Source organism: Neofelis nebulosa, chromosome 1 (genome assembly GCF_028018385.1).
Source record: "Neofelis nebulosa isolate mNeoNeb1 chromosome 1, mNeoNeb1.pri, whole genome shotgun sequence".
Classification (NCBI taxonomy): domain Eukaryota; kingdom Metazoa; phylum Chordata; class Mammalia; order Carnivora; family Felidae; genus Neofelis; species Neofelis nebulosa.
In genome coordinates, this window is record NC_080782.1 from 173,251,153 (window position 1) to 173,271,332 (window position 20,180).

Here is a 20,180-nt window from a genome sequence, read left to right on the forward strand (position 1 = left end):
TTTAGAAAAAAGTTTGTATAGCCCATGTGAAAGAGGTTACTGCTTATGTCTTCTAGGAGTTTTATACTTTCAGCCCTCACATTCAGGTCTAATCCATTTTGAGCTTATTTTTATGATCACATTTTAACTATACAGTGTTTTAAAAAGTCTATTAAATTGTCAGAAAGCACAGTATTTTATTTAGCATTGCATCCTCCTAATACCTAATGTAAATCCTTACACATAATTGACTCTCAATATTTGTCTGATTATAAAAAAACTGACAAAGCAATTTTAATGAACACAGACTTATTTTTTAATTTTCAATTTTTTTTTTTTTTAATTTTTGAGAGAGAAAGTGTGTGCAAATGGGGGAGAGGGGCAGAGGGAGAAAGAGGGAGAGAATCTTAGGCAGGCTCCACATAGGGCTTGATCCCACAACCCTGGGATCATGACCTGAGCCGAAATCAAGAGTCTGACGCTCAACCAACTGAACCACCTACACGTCCCCATCACCAGGTTTAGAATGGTTTGTTAGGGAACGAAAACTATCTGATCTACTTTGTAACCATCACCTCTGCTGATCTCTCAACTCTGCACACTCAGCAGTCTTAAGAATTATTCAGCAAAGATGCAAAGTTTACTAATTCCACAAGAGAAAATAATTTTATTCTCCATGAAATTTCAAGCTTTGAAATGTAAAATAATAGAGGAAATAGCTTAAAATGTTGGCAATAGCTTTCTATAAACAAACTTCCTCTTTGTGACTGTAGTTGAATGAGACATACGTCCAAGAGCAAATCCAAGCAAATATGTAGTCGTCTTTCCTGAAAGAATATTCTGGTTGTTGTGTAGAAAATTCTTCTCTTCCTCATCCGGTAAATGTTAATTGACCTCCTTTCCTATTCCATGCCAGACCCTGAGCTACACATTCCCTCTCAGAATTAATCTCTGCAACAGAGACTTATTTAAACTGCCATTCTAAATAATACACAAAAACTGTTTTGTTCCAATTCAACTTACTTAACTCAAACAAAGTTGACTAAGTAGCTGTGTATTCTTTCTGTTAAAAAGTGCAAGTTAATCACTCCTGGGCATAAAATCCTCCAGTGAGTCCCCAGACAAGAGTAAAAGCCCAAGCCTTTACAAAGACCTACATGGCCCTGCATTCCAGATCTCAGACTTGGTCTTCTACTCCTACTTGTACTTGACCTCCCCACCACTCGCTGTCGCTGTCCCAGCCATGCTGGACAAGGTATGTCTCACTCCGGCACCAGCAGGCACTTGGTGCCCCAGGGTGCGTGCCTGTCCTGGCCACCTTCCCATAGACGTGGTGCCATTTACTCCCTCACACCCTTCCGGTCTTTACTCAAAGAGCTCCTTCTCAGAGAGGCCCTTCTTGGCTGCCTCATTCCAAAGTGCACCCCTTACCCCACCTCACAGACCCATCCCCACTCTGCATTCTCTATTTCCTTTCCCCACAGCACCTATAAGCTCCTAATCTGCTGTGTGACTTATTTATCCTCTATCTCCCCAACTGGAGGGAAACTCCACAGAGGCTGGGATTTCTGCCCGTTCTGCCCGTTTTGTTCATTGCTTTATCACCACTCTCTAAAACCATGCCTGGCAGAGAGGAGTTGCTTAAAAAATATTTGCTGAATAAATGAGTTTCTCTTTAAAATGGCAAACTACCCAGAATTTGCCTTTTATTTAAAAAAGCATCTTGTTTTATTATTTTTAGTGGGATTAAAACATACAGTTTCATATATACACGCAAAATATGGCCTGTGGGTCTCTTGGTAATAAGAAGAAAGCTCTATTTTGGTTGTACTTGAGAGATCTCACCACAGAACATATTCTTTGAGGTACTTAATTTATAGAAGTTCCAAAAAAGTGTAAAGGATGATGTTACAATAGACAATCCGAAACCACGTTCTTATTTGAGGTTACATTTCAATGTAAACTAAGACAAAACTGATAGGAATTTTTAATGACCACAGTTCATGTCTTATATACCAATAAAAGAAGTTTAAAAATTCCTTAGAAGTTATTAATCACTGTATAGTTTTAAATGATGACTAAGTACTAGACCACATACACCCATAATACAAAAGCACACATTTCAGACCACGAATATACAGGTTGTTTTGTAGAAATTTCCGTTGCTATTTCTATACACACAGACTTCACAAAATATCATAATGTTATTAGTCACTGACCAGTTTTTCTCTTTTCCTTATTTTATGACACAACATATGTTCTGTATATTGTCAACAATAATTCAGTTTGATCCTTTCCAAACTGTGAATAGCTAACTTCTGGAAGCCCTATCTGACTTAAGCATATGAAGGTGAAGTAAAGAAAAGAGGAAAACAGGATATAATTCATTCATTCACTATTTCAACTGATGTCACTAATATTTATTATCTATTGTATACTCACAATTGTACTTGAAAGAAGAAAATAATAAAACACAGTTCAGGTCACGAATGTCCATCTTATCTCTTCTACAGAAAAGTACATTGACTGCACTTTTATAGTACAGCAAAAGAAATCCTGGTAACTTTCAATAACAATAAAAATAAGGTTTGTGGGCTCATGAAGTTAACGCACACTAAACCCTCACAGCATCTCACAGGACAATCAGCCTGCACCCTTTTCTTTATATATTCAAACACCCTAATACCAAATAGGGGTAGATCCAGTTCGCTAGAACATTTACTTTACCTAGTTGAGTTCTTCATCATATAACAATGCTTTACTTAATAAAAACTCTTTCAAAAATTAAAAACCAAAACACCGCACCAGGATGTTCTTTCAACAAATCGAGAAGCTTCTCAACACTGTCTTCTTCAAATATTCTTCAATCCAAGTTTTAAATAAATTCTAGAATATTTTATCATATTTATCACCAAATCATAAAATATCTATATTGCCCCCTCAGGATTTTTGCACTAGGAATTATCTTGGCGATCATTTACTTCAGTACCTTTATTTTACAGACAGTGAGGTGGAGGCACAAAGAATTGGGTAAGTTGTTGCTCTTCTGTTTGACAGTGTTCGACATCTCCAGCATTTTAGAGCTTAGAAGAACCTAGTAAGCTTCTAGATGGAATGATACCACTGAGGGGCTGAAGCCCCTTGGCCCTTCTGACAGATTCTGGAGTGGAAGATGTGAAGTCAGAGTTACAAATTCCTACCAAATGATTCAATTCTCCCTGTGTCATCCCTCAAGACAGTCAACCAGTTTATGTAGGCACCTAAATAAGAAAGAGCCTCTTCCATTTTTTTTTTTTTATGACCCTAACTTTTGGGAACTACCTTCATATTTTGACTTGAAAGCTGTCTCTAGTGGGTTCCTCTTACTGGCCTTCTTTCTATTCTCTGGAGTTGGAAGGACTGACATACACAACTAAATCCTTCTCTATGGGACAGCTTCCAGTGCATGAGGAAGATGATCACATCTTGGCCAAGCCTAAACATTCTCGGTGTATTCAATCATTTCTCCTAAGACCTGGGATCCAGACCCCTCACCAGCCCTATCACATGGTCATCTATGCCCTTCGTAAAATGCAGCACACAGAACTGACTGGGAATGGCCAGGTCAGTTCTGGGTAAGTGTAACTATCACCTCTCTCATTCTGACCACTACACTGCTATTCATTAGCCTACACAGAAGTTGCATTTGGATAGCTAATGCTGGTTTAAACTGAGCCACCTAGAACTGAAAGGTGAATAGCACAGGTCTCCATCCTCTGCAAAGGACTGGGCTATCAGCTGTAAGATGTCCCCCTTCAACTCTTCGCTTGTCATCCATGTGTCCATGCAGTCACTGATCCTGTCAGCTGGGCTCCTGCCTGAAAACATCCACCTGTCCCTGTACAATGCAAAAGAGCATCGTTCTCCCACTCACCACAGAAACCTTTGTTTCTTTCTCATTGAGATAGAGAATGAGTAAACTGCTCTCTGCATCAAGTTTCCAGGTAGACAAAACTGTCACAGTTGACGTTTTTTTCTTTAAAGCATTAAAAACTCATACTTTTATACAGAATCTAGATACAAAATTATCAGTAATTATCTTCTTTTTTTTTTTCTGGTTAAGGTTTATTGCTTTAGTCTTCCTTTCAAAGAATTTTTTTTAATACTGATTTAAATCTTTATTTAAAAAACTTATAAAGTTCCACAGATATTGGCAATGCATAAATTCCTAGGGGTTTTTGGATAACTGGTAAAAAAAAAAATCACTAACAGAAAAATTTCACTTCCCATTTAAAAAAAAAAAGTGCACACGCATATATGAGGGTAACTAATCATTGCTATGCTCAGTCACAGCGTGACAAAAAAAGCCACCACCATAAAAGGATGTCTGCATAATCTCTCAAGCAACATGCCAAAGTAACCTACTTCAGTTGGGCAAACACGGACTGCTACCGCACAGAGGTCCCAACAAGTCACCGAGAGGTGAGTACTAGATATTTCATTTCTTTTAAATATTTTGTAAAACTTTAAAAGCCTAATTAAGGTATAAAGTAAAGAAAACAATCTATTCAATGACAACTATAAATATTTCTAACAAAAATCGTATCAATATAGTTTAGTCTCCGCTGACTGGCAGTTCTAATTAGCTAATACCGAGGTAGGTGAGAACAAGGGACCATGACAGAAATCTGTGCCAAAATACGGGGCTTACTTTGTACTTCTGTGTGAACTCACAGTTACAGAAAACAGCATCAAGTGTAAGTCAGCAAATAATGCCAATATTTCAGGGTACTTTAGTATGAAGGGAAAGGAACAAAATTATTTTAAAATGGAGTATTCCTACACTTAAATGCATGTGTATAGAAGTTATTTAGCACAATTTGAAACAAAAAAAGTTGTCACATTCTACTATTTGACCATGTCTATATACCTAAAGGTCTTTTCTATACACTATTACTTCTATACTTTCTAATATTTTTCCAGACAGAGTGCCAATACTAGAATTCATTAGGCAAAGGGCATAAATGTTTCTAAAGGTTTATATATAAACTGGTAGTCTTTGGTTTACAAAAATATTTTACCAATTTGCTGCCCACCCCCCTCCCCACCAACCAGTGACAGTTTGGGCTTCACTGCTTCTTAGCCAACACGAGTATTTTAATTCTAAATATAAACAATTAATTTGATAAGTGTAAATTGAATCTGTTGCTTGCTTTATATTTATTTGATGATCACTAAAGCTAAACAGGTCTATTTTTTCTAGAATTTCCATGTGTCTAAAAAAATGTCACAAAACAATGAAGTACATGTAATGATTTGCAACATTTATGTCCAGGGTGGGAATGGAAGTAACAGAAATTCTTGGCAAAATGTAAGCTATGAGGAGAGTTCCTCTAAAGGAAGGCGTGTCTGGGAGCTCTAGGGGGTATCAGTCCAAGTACAATACAGGGCATTGGTTCAGGGCATGGGCTCTGGAATCAGGTTTAGACCTGGGTTCGATTATTCCTAAACTGTGTGGCCTCGCGGGAGTAATAATACTGCCAAAACCTTGTCACATTGGCTGTCATAGGTAAGCGCCAGAAAACTGTCTGCTATCATTCTCTCCTCCCTCTACCCATTAAACTACCAAAGGATGAATCCAATAAGTTTCCTTGCCCTATCATTTTGTGAGAATTATTTTTCTTACACTTATTTGCAGATCTTCACAGAATATTTTACATAAAGACTGAGTCTATGGAGGGTAAACATCTATCTGTGCTTGCTGTCTGGATCCACTTGCTTCTGCTACTACTTCAACTTATGCTTTCTCCCCAGGACTCAATCATACTTTGGAGACATAATGCTACAAAGAACACACTGCTGCACAAAGCCTGCTCACTCACTGGCTCACCTTTCATGAGGTGGGGGTGGGCGTAGGGGTGGGGGTGGGAATGCCTCTTATAAATTACTTTAACTGGCTTCCAAGAACTTATTAGTAACATGACCAATCATTTACTAGAATAAACACTACCTCAGATCACTATATGACTTTCCTTCGCTTAAGAAATCCACAGACATTTACTAGGTATCTACTGTAGGATCGTTCTGAAACACTCTATGGGGTAAAATGTTGTAGGGGAGAAAGCCACCATCCTTAAGAAGAGTGCATTTTAAAAAAAGAGCTTCCCACCCAGCAGAGGAGTTTACAAGTAATGCCTCCCTCCCTGCCACGGGTAAGGGCCTACTGCAGGGTTCAAGGCCACAGAGCATGGAGTGTGCTAACGGTGTGCAAGTCCTTCCAGCCCATGTAGTTCCTGAGCTTTCCAAGAAATGTGTAAAGCCCAGGGCTTCAATATCAGATGAGATAATGCATGTGAAAACCATCTGAAAACTGTAGAGTTAACAAAGATCCTTGTGGTGTCTTGAAAGCTCAAAGAGAAGAATAAAAAATATTTTGTTAACAGTCTACAAACACCTAAAAAGTAGCGTAAATATAAATTAATAGCATCAAAGCTATCCTAGGTAGTCACCATTTTCTTTCAGTCTAAATTGTTTTATGCAAATATTGTTAAAAATGGTAAAATCTAAATTCATTTGTAAAAACTTTTACTTACTTTAAAATATAAGTAAATTAATGAGTGCCTTTATTTAAATCAACATATTTCCCTCCTCCTCTCCCTCCTTCCAGCTCCCCAGTTCTCCTCTTCTCTCTAGTTCAGACAGGATGAGTTGGTACATGTTAAACTTTTGAGATGTTTTCCTATTTTTAACCTGTTTTCTACCAGTAACATCAGATCGATTTGGTAACAGGAGCCAGGGATAAAACACTTTGCACGAAATACGATTTTAGGAGCCAAACTGCCAGGATTGAATCCTGACATTTAACAGCTATGTCTTTAAGACAAGTCATGAAAGTGCTCTGTGTCTTAGTTTCACCACTGGACATGGGTTTGTGAAAGTTCTATGATGATTCAGTGAGTGAATATACGTAGAGTGCCCAGAACAGTGCCTGGAGGAGAGTCTGCGCTTAATGATACTGGTTCCTACTACTAATCAAGAATTCTGATAAAGAGCCTTTGCCTAAGGATCTAGAAAGCTGGGACTCTGTCATTCTCTAGTGGGTGTTTATTGTGCCTCAGTCATGGGTCAGCTGGAGATAAACAAAATTAACACAGTTCCCACGCACAGGACTCCACAGGCTAGTGGGAAACAGAAAAATAACAATACAGGTGCTAGTAGAGAACACAGTGCCCTCACGAGGACACTGCACGCTGTCTTTCTGGAGGGTGCTCCAACAGAGCAGGACAGGATAAGATCAGGGAAGCTTCCAGGCACAGCGGACTCTGAACTAAGTCTTGGAGGAAAGTAAGAGCTGAAGATACAGGACAAAGAAGAGGAGGCGTCCGAAAGAAGGAAAAGCGCCAGAAAGGCACAGAGCTGTGACAGAACACAGAACGTCAAGAAACTGCACATAATTTAGGAAAGCTGGAGCCAGGGCATCACAGGGAGAAGATGGCCAGAGAGCCAGCTGAAGAGTAAGGCAGAACCCAGCCACAGGGAGTCAGAGAGCTTCCCATCAGCCCAGGGTTCAACATGCGTCATTTGAAAGGCACTATGAAAGGTGTGGCAGGAGCTCCAGAGAGATGGGAGAGAGGCCTGAAGGCAGGCAGTGGGAGTGAGAGTAGTATACAGACAGGCAGATGGACCGACAAACACATGGTGTAGAGGCGAGGCCGAGTGTGGGAGACAGTCAGGAGGCTGCAGGCACAGGAACCGCTGACTTGATAGGAGTTAGCAAGTGAGGGACGGCATGGAGTCCCAGACACCTTTGTGACTCCTGACTTGGTACCTATACTGATGGAGGACCCTGAGCAAATGATCTAATCTCTCTGAAATTCTGCTTATCCACAAAATAAGGATATTTAATGTTTCTGACTAATTTCCATGAGATGAGTCAAAAAACAAAACCTGAAACTCCCTTGAACTTTAAGGAGAAAAGGCACATAGAGATAACACAGACTGAGATCTTTACTACAAAGAATCTTTTTATGGGGCGCCTGGGTGGCTCAGTCGGTTAAGTGTCCGACTTCAGCTCAGGTCATGATCTCGTAGTTCGTGAGTTTGAGCCCTGCATCGGGCTCTGTGCTGACAGCTCGGAGCCTGGAGCCTGCTTCGGATTCTGTGTCTCTCTCTTTCTCTGCCCCTCCCCTGCTTGCACTCTGTCTCTATCTCTCAAAAATAAGTAAACATTAAAAAAAAATTTTTTTTTAAAGAATCTTTTTATATTATCCAGTTATTGTACTTATAGGTCAAATCATGCCACATGGAAACACAGTATTTGTCTTCCTCACTGAAATGTGTATTATAGCGGGATTGTTTTCTTACAGTTCCTAAACATTATGTGATGTAACTCCTGTCCTTAGTATTACCACCTCCTTTGTCTTCATGTTGGTAACTTTCACATCAACCTACTCAGTTTGTTAAAGCTGCCAAAAGCCACACAAAGAAAATCAGTGAAAGTGGAAAGAAAAATAGCTGGAATATATGAAACCCTAAATGGGCAAGTAGGTGTTTAATCAAGTAATTCAAATGTCAGGCCCCTTTCACCTTTGCATCAATGCCAATGCATGTGTTTATGGAAGGCAACGTGGTCTTCCTCAGTCAGTGCCTATCAGGTCAGGATGCTGCAGAGGCACTAAAAGTAAACTACAAACTGGCGAACACGTTTTTTTGTTTTTTGTTTTTTCTGTCTTCAAGAGGTTCTCAGGGCACCTGGGTGGCTCAGTATGTTCAGTGTCTGACTCCTGATTTCGGCTCATATCATGACACTAGGGTGGTGGGATCAAGTGCCGCAAGCCCCAGACTCAGCTCGGGGCCTGCTTAGGATCTCTCTCCCTTCCTCCCTCCCTCCCTCCCTCTCACTCTCTCTGCCCCTCACCCCTGCTCACACACTCCCCCTCTCTCTAAAATTTAAAAAAAAAAAAAAAAAGCAAAGAAGTAGTTCTCTGTGCACTGTCCTGTAAGTGACCCTCTGCAGACCTACTGAGAGGTGGTCAGAAGCAGCCTGTGCCATGGGGTCAGCAGGAGAGTCACACTTCCACAAACCCAGAGGCAGGGTAGGGAGGTCCCCTCAGACAGGCCAACCGCAGACAACCACAGACAACCGCACTCTGAACATAAACACTCTGGCAGGTGTGAGATTCTATCCTGAGAAAGTTCAGGCAGCTGTCAGTGTCCCACCTTCCTGGACAACGTTCCCTATATCCTTCCAAAAATGAATCCTGACCATAGACATAGTGAGCCATCAACTTAGGACTCAAAGCTGGCTGGGGAAAAAAAATCAGCTGACAGTGTAGAAAGACTTATTTCACTAAGTGAACGGGGGCGCATACTGACTGTGAAACAAACAGCCGAGTGGCAGCTTACTGGAACACACAACCTGACTTTGCCAATGGAGTGAAGAGAGGCTGTGCCAGTGCTGGTCACAACCCGGCTGTGCCTCAGGTTTCTTTCCCACAATTAAGGAATTAATGTTTCCCACCTGCCCCCTTTATGGGCAAATGGCCCACACAACTGCCCAGGTGGTGGTTGTTTAGCCAACTAAAAAGAAGGTGGGCAAAAAATCACTGGTTGAATGGTAGGCCATGACATGTGCGACACTGGACCGAACTTACAAGTCCCTGTGTGAGTCAGAGCAAGAAGGTTTTTTCCAAGTAACTGACAAATACTCATAAAACCAGGTAACCAGGGGAAGAAGCAACGATTCCTTTCTTCCGTGGAGTAGGTTTCCTCTCAAGGGCACCGACCAGCTTCTGCCTGCTATCGTGATACATCTGTGCTCGCCTAGTTCCTCAGCACACCGAATTCTTGCTCTTCTACTGAACCCAAGCTTTCGCCCACCCCCTCCTTTCTCAATGATTTCATTTTTTCCCACTCCAGAAACTTTCCCTCAACCTTACCTCTCCTCAACAACACAGCCAAAGGACAGTGTCTCCAGAGAAATCAGAGAAAGAATCAGATCAATCAATACTCCTCATTTAATAATATGCAAATACTATTCATATCTCTAAGTCCACATTTTTGCGGCTCTTATTTTTTTTTAATTTTTTAATGTTTATGTATTCTTTTTTTTTTTTTTTTTTTTTTTTTTTTTTAAATTTTTTTTTCAACTTTTTTTTATTATTTATTTTTGGGACAGAGAGAGACAGAGCATGAACGGGGGAGGGGCAGACAGAGAGGGAGACACAGAATCGGAAACAGGCTCCAGGCTCCGAGCCATCAGCCCAGAGCCTGACGCGGGGCTCGAACTCACGGACCGCGAGATCGTGACCTGGCTGAAGTCGGACGCTTAACCGACTGCGCCACCCAGGCGCCCCAATGTTTATGTATTCTTGAGACAGAGACAGAGCATGAACAGGGGAGGGGCAGAGAGAGAGGGAGACACAGAATCTGAAACAGGCTCCAAGCTCTGAGCTGTCAGCACAGAGCCCGATGCGGGGCTTGAACCCACAAACTGTGAGATCGTGACCTGAGCCGAAGTCGGACGCTCAACCAACTGAGCCACCCAGGCGCCCCTTCGGCTCTTATTTTTGAAAGTGCGCTCCTAGAACTTCCTTTTTGGTGCATGCCACCATGGGCACTTTGAGTCAGATCGTCTTGAAGTGTAAACATGGCCTTCAGTAGACTTGGCCTTATAGAGAAGCCACCTCTTACAGCTTATCATTTCACATGACTTGAACCATTCAACCCATTGCTAAGGCCTAACTTTAAACAAAATTACTAAAAGTTTAACTCCTTTTCATTTAAGGCTGTTGATGCTTATTAAGTGAATAAATATTAGGGGTAAAGGTGACATTTCAGAATCTTAAAGCAAAAACTAAAAGCCAATATTCTAGTTCACACTAAATCTACAAGTACAGTGAAGGTTTTATTTTGTTTCTGCCACAAATAAAATCTAAGAAAATAATTATCCAAGCAAGTAAATTGGGACCGCAGATCTGTGAACAATCACAAATGCCTCCAAGTCGGTAGCCAGGGCAAATATTTCCAGAGAACAAATTACATTAGCGCTCAATTTTCTTAAATACTAATAGATGAGTTTTTTTTGGGGGGAGCCTTTTATTTTCCTCCTTTCTGTGGCTAGAAAGAACTTGTCAGTTCATGTCAACACGTCCGGTTATGCAAAAATGAGATGATAATGTCTTAAGATATGTTAGCTACTCTAGCAGCAATGAAATCAACTCTAGAGAAACACACACAGACCCACTTCCGAAAATATAAGTAAAAATACGGTGGAGGATATTTTGCTACGGAAGAGCTTGCTGTTTTGCATATGTTAGAATGGCAGTAGAGTTATCATTACTGCATTACAGAGACAAAACTGGGATAGACCCCTTTGCTCAGTGACATAATTGGTAAGAGAACTGGCGCAGATGGCTGCCAGGGTGGCTGCAGCCAGCTGTCAGGAGGTAAGGGGGTTCCTCAGGTGGAATCTGAATGCGGCCCCCACGCTCCATGCAGCCCAGTTACTAACTGTGCCCACAGGGCAAAGGCTTCAGTCCTCATTCATGTTCCTCAGGGTGTGGGGCACTAAGGACAGTTTAGTGGCCACACATACCTTGTCATTAGAAAGCATTATAAGGGAATTAGAATTCTTATAGATAAAAGTATTCTAAGGAAAAAAGATGAAGAACAAACACTTCGTGTTTTTCTCTAGGCAGTGAAATGATAAGTCATAGTACCTCCAAGTACAACTCAGTATATTTATCCTAATAACATGACAGAGCTGTCGTCTAAAGATTATAAAAATGTAAAATACTTAAGGGGTGCTTGGCTGGCTCAGTCAGTAGAGCATGCAACTCTTGATCTCAGGGTCATGAGTTCAGGCCCCATGTTGGGCATAGAGCTAACTTTAAAAAAAAAAAAAAAAAGGATGAACTTATTTTAAAAACTGTAAAATACTTAAGATGTATTAAAAAATAAACAGATAAAGGAAGAAAAGGAAGAAGGGAGGGTGAGAGGAAGTTAGTTATACCTGAAAAAATGATTAAAAGAACAACTGGCCATCCAAAGGTTGGTAAGGAACACAGTAATCCAAACAGCAAGCAGAACCCTAGTATGTGTGAGTAGGAGTCCTTTAAACAACAGTGAGACAATGCTCCCTCACTCAGATAACAGCACATTCCCAACATCATACATTCATCCTTCCGTTTCAGGCCCTCCCATATTGAAAGATATCATCTCGGTAATTTCAGGACCTAGCATATGAAGGCACTGAAAACAATTTTTGCTGAATAAAAGAATGGTGTAAGTCAAGGTTCAAGAAAGTAATCTTGAGTCCTCAATGATTAAAGGAGGATATAAAATAATATCTCAGGGATGATGATAATAAACTGGGATTGATTCAGGTAAGAATGGGATAACAGTCAAGTACATGAAAGAATATTTCTCTTAATTTGGAAAAGATAAAAATGACTAAAACTATAGCATGAATAGCCCAGGATAGATATAATCAAGAACTAAGGTAACATACTAGTGCCATTAACAGAATCAACCTTTGAGAGGGTACTGAAACATCACCAGATTTCAAGACAGCCTAGATTCATCTTTACCAAAGACCATTTCTGAGCCATCCCATTTACTTGTCCGCACTGTGCAGGTGTCTTTCTCTGACTGACTCAGGACAAGGGTGGGCAGTAAGCGGTCCCTCAAGAGTCTTCCCATCAGGGATCTACACTGTCCTAGAAGTGGGGACCCCACTGTCCTTAGGAAGTATCGTTGCCTGGCTCTGCAGCGGAGGGGACACCTTGTTCCCAGGCTATTTACAGGTAAAGATGCTTCTTAAAGCTTAGACCACTTCAAAACCACAAACTCTCAGTTCTTCAAGGGCAATATGAACCAGCTGCCCTTGCCAAGAATTGGACAGGGTAGGAGACCTGAAGCCAGATCACCAGAGAGAAGGATCTAGCATGACCTTTTAAGCTCTATGGCACTTGCTTTCCTCATATGGCAAGTAGGGAGTGGACAGCAGTACTTAGCCCACAAGGGTCAATACAAGTGTTCTTCCAGATAGGACTTAAAGGTAGGCACCTAATAAAAATTAATGCATCAATCTGAGTAAAAGGCACTAAAGGGCTAGCTTTGAAATGTATGTCAGATGACAAGATTTTTGAAAGAACTGAATTAAAAAAATGTTTTTCCTCACATGAAGTTATTTGCCCATTTACTCATTTCATAGTCAATTCATGTTCAGTATTAAAAATTTAAATTCATGTTTAATATTAAAAATTTAAGCATATATTCAGGCACCTGGGTGGCTCAGCTGGTTGAGCAACCAACTCTTAATTTCTACTCAGGTCATGATCTCATGGTTCATGAGGTTGAGCCCCACATTGGGCTCTGTGCTGACAGTGCAGAGCCTGTTTGAGGTTCTCTCTTTCTCTCTGCCCCTCTCCTGCTCTGTCTCAAAATAAATAAATAAATATTTTTTAAAAAGAACAAAAGTTTAAGAGTTTATGGATGAAATTCAAAAGTTACTTATACAAAATTATGTCCTGGCATACATATCCATGCAGATGTGTGTACATGTATGTATACATAATTGCTTTTCCTCCAAAGTGGCATGTTGTATAATCTGCTTTCCTTACTGAACATTATTCCCTGTCAAGAAACAGGCATCCACAATGTCATTTCCACTCTATGGCTATACCATAAAATATTTAGCCAATGTCCTGATGATGGACATTTGATTTGCTTGCAAATGTGCATCTTTATAATTAACACTGTGTTAAATATTCTTGAGCATCAGATGTTCTGAAACCCCTGCCATTTCTGGCTCTACCAAGTGCCATACTTCAGTAAAGAAGCTGGACACACATTTACAACATGGCAAGCAATGGGACATTCTTCTCTGAGTCTTATGTTAATGTGACTTTCCTAATCTCTACAATGGCATTTATTCATATGGAGAATTTCTATCCTAATATTTGTTTTAGAAGCATTTCCCGAACCTGTTGAGAAATATTCCTCAAAATAAAGCATACACATTGAGGTTTTCAGAAAAAAAAAAATTCACAGAAAGTACAAAAATAAAAGAAGTTCTTGCTATCTGTTCCCAAGTCGCAAGCCCTGCCTGAAATTTTCACCTCTCCATGTCTAGTCTCAGTTCTTGAAAAGTTACTTCTCACAAGAAGCCTTTCTCAACTCACTGGATAAGGTTTTTCTACTTTCATTCCACAACTGCAATTCCCATGATTTCCCTTTCAAGAATCACTCTATTTTTTTTTTCTGCACAAAAGAGAAATTCCATATTTATTAGGTGTTTGTTTTGCTTTCTATTTTATTAATTTCTGTAATCATGTTTATTATTACTTTCTTCTACTTTCTTTGGGCAAACAATTTTCTTCTAGCTTCCTGAACTGTATATTTATCTATTTTCAATTAAATAAATTCAATTAAAAAATAAATGCATTCACAAGCATATAGAGATGTTGAATCACTATGCTGTACACCTGAAACTAATGTAGCATTATGTTAATTATACTCAAATAAAAATTATTTCAAAATAAAAAATCTGCAAATAAAATAAATGCATTCAAGGCTCTATATCTATCTTAGATTAACACTTCAGCTGCATCCCATTGTTTGGCATATAGTATTTTAGTCATTTTGTTCTAACTGCTTCAATATCCTATAGTGATTTCTTAACCCAAGAGTTCCTTAGAAACATATTTTTTTTAGATTCTAAATGTATCCTTTATCTCTGTATTGTTCATTTCTAATTTAGTTGCACTGTAGTCACTGGAATGTCAGCTGCTAGGTAACATATTTTCTTTTTTTTCTTTTTTATTTTTTTTATTTATTTATTTTTGGGACAGAGAGAGACAGAGCATGAACGGGGGAGGGGCAGAGAGAGAGGGAGACACAGAATCGGAAACAGGCTCCAGGCTCCGAGCCATCAGCCCAGAGCCCGACGCGGGGCTCGAACTCATGGACCGCGAGATCGTGACCTGGCTGAAGTCGGACGCTTAACCGACTGCGCCACCCAGGCGCCCGGTAACATATTTTCTAAAAGCTCTGAGGTCCTGTGATGACCTAGTACACAAACTTGCAAAAAATGTTCATGTACCTTCAGCACAAATTCTGTGAAGTCTCACTGGGTAAATCTTTTAAGTCTTTAATCTTTATCTGACATATTCTAATGAAGATGTGTTAAAATCTCCAATTTCTCCTTTAAATTTTGCTGTTACATGCACAGTTCAAAATTGTTTTTATATTCTGGGTGAACTCCTCTTTTTATCTTCTGTAGTGACCCTGTTCATCCCTATTAATATTGAATTTGCCTTCAATTCTGTTTTTTTCTGATGTTAGTATTGCTAACTCTAGCTTTCTACTGGTTGGGATTTGCCTGATACATGTTTTCCCATATCTTTATTTTCAACTTTTCTGAGTCACTTTTTTGAGCCCTCTCTCTTCTAAACAGCATACAGCTGGATTTTTTTTTTTTTTAAATCCAAACCAATAGTCTCTTTTAATAGGTGAGTTCAATCTATTTATATTTCTTTCTCATAGTCTCTTTTCCTATATTTTCTTGATTAACAGAAAGTACTACTTCCAGTTTTGTTCCCTTTTACTTTAGGTTGTATTTCCATATTTTAACAATTAACCTATGAACACTGTATGTAACACACACCTATAACATTAGAGCAATGCTCTGAAAACCCCCACTCTCTGTTGCTATCACTGTTTAAGACTGTTAGAAGTAAGTTAGCAGAGATGCAGTTCATTTAATACAGCGGTCAGAGTAGTAGTTGGTGTTTTGATATGGCTAGGGAGAGAGTTGTTTTCTTTTAACATAAACCATCGTCACTAGATATATAGACATTTTCCCTAATTTTGGTGACTTTCAGATGAGATTTGTGCACACAGTCCTATCAGAGTATCATTTTTCTTCTAAAGATAACATCACAGAATTTACTACTCTGCTCTTCCTAAGTTTTATCAAAGCTCAGCCTCCTATAAGGAGTTTTATTATTGTTTTCTACTTTTCAACGTAGGAGTTTAAATTTCGTCTTAACATTATTTATAACAAGAAAAGAATTGGAAATAACCCAACTATGCATCAAGGAAATAGCTAAGCAAATTATGCACTAACACACTGGAATACTGCAGAAATATCTATAAAATGTCTACGTAAGATCTACACATGACAAATAGATGACACTGATCCATGAACACGTGAGGTGAATAAAGCAGAGCACAAGACACCACAATGTGTAATGCTTACAAGCACGCAAAACGTAGGAACGCACACTGCACGCATCAGTGGCATACTTGTGGAACAATCTAGTTCAGAATTAATCTTAACATTTCCCCTGAAATGGCTTCAGTTTTTTCTTTCTTTTTCGTCGTTTTTGTCGTGGTTGTCGTGGTCATCATCTTCTTCTTTTTTAAAAGAAAACCTAACTTTCAGTTCCTAACAAGGCCTTAGCCTGTTTCTCATACTTTTTAGGTTAACACAAATCAGATCACTGTGGTAAGTTCGTATTTCACTAAATAAATGTGTGACTGATTTCATTTCCTGGCAGTGATATGCATTTAGAAAAAAAAAAAAATCCAACTGAAGTTCAATTTAAAAGCAAAGTTTTGCTCCCATCTGAAATGTGGGGTGCCACACATGATTTTGTTCTTAACCAGACAATAATTCTGAAAAAAGGCGGGGCAGGAGGGAATTTCTGCCTAAAAAGTTAGCATGTTCCCTCTTGTCACAAAAATACACTTGCTCTATTTAGATGGTTCTTATTTCCTCTGCCAGGGCTTTGCCAAAATCACCAAGTTGTAAGTAAAAACATAAATTTTATTCTCTGTTCTTGTTACTATATATGTAAACATATTACATTTCATAGATTTTGTTTTTCTTTTGGAGGGGTGCTTCTTTTATTTTAAAGAAAAAAATTAAAAAAAATTTTTAATGTTTATTTTTGAGAGGGAGAGACAGAGTGCGAGTGGGGGAGGGGTAGCGAGAGACGGAGACAGAATCCGAAGCAGGCTCCAGGTTCTGAGCTGTCAGCACAGAACCTAATGTGGGCCTTGAACTCACAGTGAGATCAAGACCTAAGCTGAAATCAGATGCTTAACCAACTGAGCCACCCAGGTGCCCCTGGAGGTATGCTTCTTAATAATCCCCTTTATCTAGTTCACCTATTCCCTCCCACTCATTTCTCCTCTGGTAACTACCAGCTTATTCTCTGTATTTATGGATCTGTTCCTGCTTTTTTTTTTGGTTTGTTTTGCTTTTTAGCTCCATGTATAAGAGAAATCATCTGGTATTTGTCTTTCTCTGTCTTACTTAGCATAATACCCTCTAGATCCATCCACGTTGTTGCAAATGGTAAGACCTCCTTTCTATGGCTGAGTAATATTCGTGTGTGTGTGTGTGTGTGTGTGTGTGTGTGTGGTATCTACTGACCTACCAATGGACACTTGGGTTGCTTCCATATCCTGGCTATTACAAATAATGCTAAAATGGTACATATTAACTCTTTGAATATGTGTTTTTGTTTTCTTTAAATACCCGGTAGTGAAATTAGTGAATCATGTGGTATTTCCATTTTTGATTTTTTAAGGAAGCTCCATACTGCTTTCCACAGTGGCTGAACCAATTTACATTCCCACCAACAATGCAAGAGGGTTCCCTATTCTCTGCATCCAGGGCAACACTTGTTATTTCTTGTCTTTTTGATATTAGCCATCTGACAGGTGTGAGGTGATACCTCACTGTGGTTTTGATTTGCATTTCCCTGATGATTAGGGATGTTGAACATCTTTTCATGTGTCTGCCAGCCATTTGTAGGTCTTCTTTAGAAAAATGCCTATTCAGGTACTGTGCTCATTTTTAATCAAGATTATTTTTGTTTTGAGTCATAAAAGTTCCTCATATATTTTGGATACGAACCCCTCACTGGATATATCATTTGCAAATATCTCCTCCAGTTTACTAGGTTACCTTTTTAAGGTTTTGTTGATAGTTTCTTTACTGTGTAAAATATCACAGATTTTAAAAAATTCTATAAATTTTCACAAATTTTAAGTTTGATCTATAAAAGGCAGTTTATATTACTTTTAGTTAAATGCACTTCTAATTAAAAGTACTCTCCCTGGTTCTCTCTAGAGACTTTGAACACCAATGATGGATACAAAAATGGACAACAATTTTACTACAGCCTCTGCAGCAACTCAGGAAAGTGACTGTGACCTCTATTCACACCACAACACAGCCAGGATACTAATGCCTCTGCATTACAGCATTGTCTTCATAATCGGGCTTGTGGGAAATGTGCTAGCCTTGGTTGTTATTGTTCAAAACAGGAAAAAAATCAACTCTACCACCCTATATTCAACAAATCTGGTGATTTCTGACATACTTTTTACCACTGCTTTGCCTACACGGATAGCCTACTATGCACTGGGCTTTGACTGGAGAATGGGTGAAGCTTTGTGTAGGATAACTGCTCTTGTGTTTTACATCAACACATACGCAGGTGTGAACTTCATGACCTGCTTGAGCATTGACCGGTTCTTTGCTGTGGTGCACCCTCTGCGATACAACAAGATGAAAAGAATTGAACATGCAAAAGGCATTTGCATATTTGTCTGGATTGTAGTATTCGCTCAAACACTCCCACTACTCATAAAACCTATGTCAAAGCAGGAGGAAGAAAGGACTACATGCATGGAGTATCCGAACTTTGAAGAAACAAAATCTCTTCCCTGGATTCTGCTGGGTGCGTGTTTCATAGGATACGTGCTCCCTCTCCTAGTCATTCTCATCTGCTATTCTCAAATCTGTTGCAAACTCTTTAAAACTGCCAAACAAAACCCACTGACTGAGAAATCTGGTGTAAACAAAAAGGCTCTCAACACAATTATTTTTATAATTGTTGTGTTTGTTCTCTGTTTCACACCTTACCATGTTGCAATTATTCAACACATGATTAAGAAGCTTCAGTCTCCTGATTTACTGGAATGTAGCCAAAAACATTCGTTCCAGATTTCTCTGCACTTTACGGTATGTCTGATGAACTTCAATTGCTGCATGGACCCTTTCATATATTTCTTTGCATGTAAAGGGTACAAGAGAAAGGTTATGAAGATGTTGAAGCGTCAGGTCAGTGTATCAATTTCCAGTGCCGTGAAGTCAGCTCCTGAAGAAAACTCACGTGAAATGACAGAAACTCAAACAATGATACATTCCAAGTCTTTAAATGGAAAGTAAAAACGAATTAAATCTTGAGTTTATAGCAAAGAGACCGCATGATGAACTTTGGTGGACTTTTCTTATAAAGCAAAACGATTGTTCAACTTCCAATTAGGATTCTTGTAAATTCCTTTCATGGGGCATGAGCTCCCACCTCCAAATTGGAAGTAAACTGGTATATATTATTTTTTGTACTCAAGAAAACAACATAAAGCAAAGTTCTAATGTGTAAATAAAATACTATACCAAAAGGGAGGTTATTTTAGTATCTCTCAGTATAAAAAGCTTTTTATGTTAATGAAAAATTTAAACATCAGTATTTCCTACCAATAATTTGGCAAAAGAAAAAAAGACTGTAGGATTGTATATTGTCAGTGTAAAAATGTCAATATTGTAACATGTTTCTTTTTGTTAACATATTTCTTTGACCCATACTTCTTTCAATCTTAGACTTTAATTTCCTTGATAACATCAGCATTTTCTTTTCTTCTGTTCTGAGTCATAAAATTTTGTTTCAAGGAACTCTTTTGGAATAAAGAGCAGGATGCTACAAAATTAAGAGTGTGTCTTTCAATGCTTACTTAAGGAGAGAATAGAACTAGCAGTGGATAGATTCGGATGGCAACATTATGATGGTGACTGAGGCAGATGAGAGCACTGAGCTCTCTTCCCAAGCAGCCAGTAGCTAAGGGTCCACAGCTCAGGAATATGACAAGGATTTTATGTGGAGGTACACACTGAGAGGAGTGTCATCCACTTGCTGAATTCTGGTTGGGAATAAAAAAATTTGCAAATATGCTTGGTTTTTCTTGGGTTTAGGGGATCATTCCTCTTTTATTCATAGGTTGGTAGTTCCCTCCTCTGCATTTCAATGGTCTGGGTTACCAGAAAGGGTAAGGATGAGCAGCAGGAGGTATAGCTACTGCTTGCCTAAATAAGATAGGGGGAAATGCAAAATTATAAACTTGAGCTCCCAGGACTCTTTACA

At 39.2% G+C, this 20,180-nt stretch overlaps 2 protein-coding genes across 10 annotated transcripts in view; one reads left to right on the forward strand and one right to left on the reverse strand.

Moving 5' to 3' along the window:
- The window catches only part of UBAC2 (UBA domain containing 2), a 266,972-nt gene that overhangs the window by 76,003 nt on the left and 170,789 nt on the right, over nucleotides 1-20,180 (reverse strand). The gene's annotated exons all lie outside the window — the stretch shown is intronic.
- Nucleotides 4,318-19,751, forward strand: LOC131520212 (G-protein coupled receptor 183). Of its 3 annotated transcripts, none has more exons than XM_058744233.1 (3): nucleotides 4,323-4,440; nucleotides 12,596-12,764; nucleotides 18,109-19,751. In XM_058744233.1, the coding sequence occupies exon 3, from the start codon at nucleotides 18,122-18,124 to the stop codon at nucleotides 19,208-19,210; it is 1,089 nt and encodes a 362-aa protein (XP_058600216.1). In that variant the 5' UTR covers nucleotides 4,323-4,440; nucleotides 12,596-12,764; nucleotides 18,109-18,121; the 3' UTR covers nucleotides 19,211-19,751. The 3 variants fall into 3 exon arrangements, with proteins under 3 accessions (XP_058600204.1, XP_058600216.1, XP_058600214.1); XM_058744231.1 differs by lacking the exon at nucleotides 12,596-12,764 and adding an exon at nucleotides 17,289-17,326 and having other exon boundaries at nucleotides 18,107-19,751; XM_058744221.1 differs by lacking the exon at nucleotides 12,596-12,764 and having other exon boundaries at nucleotides 4,318-4,440.

What these genes read in the sequence shown, in the direction of transcription:
- LOC131520212 (XM_058744221.1), top strand. Translation starts at nt 18,122, where the DNA reads ATGATGGATACAAAAATGGACAACAATTTTACTACAGCCTCTGCAGCA.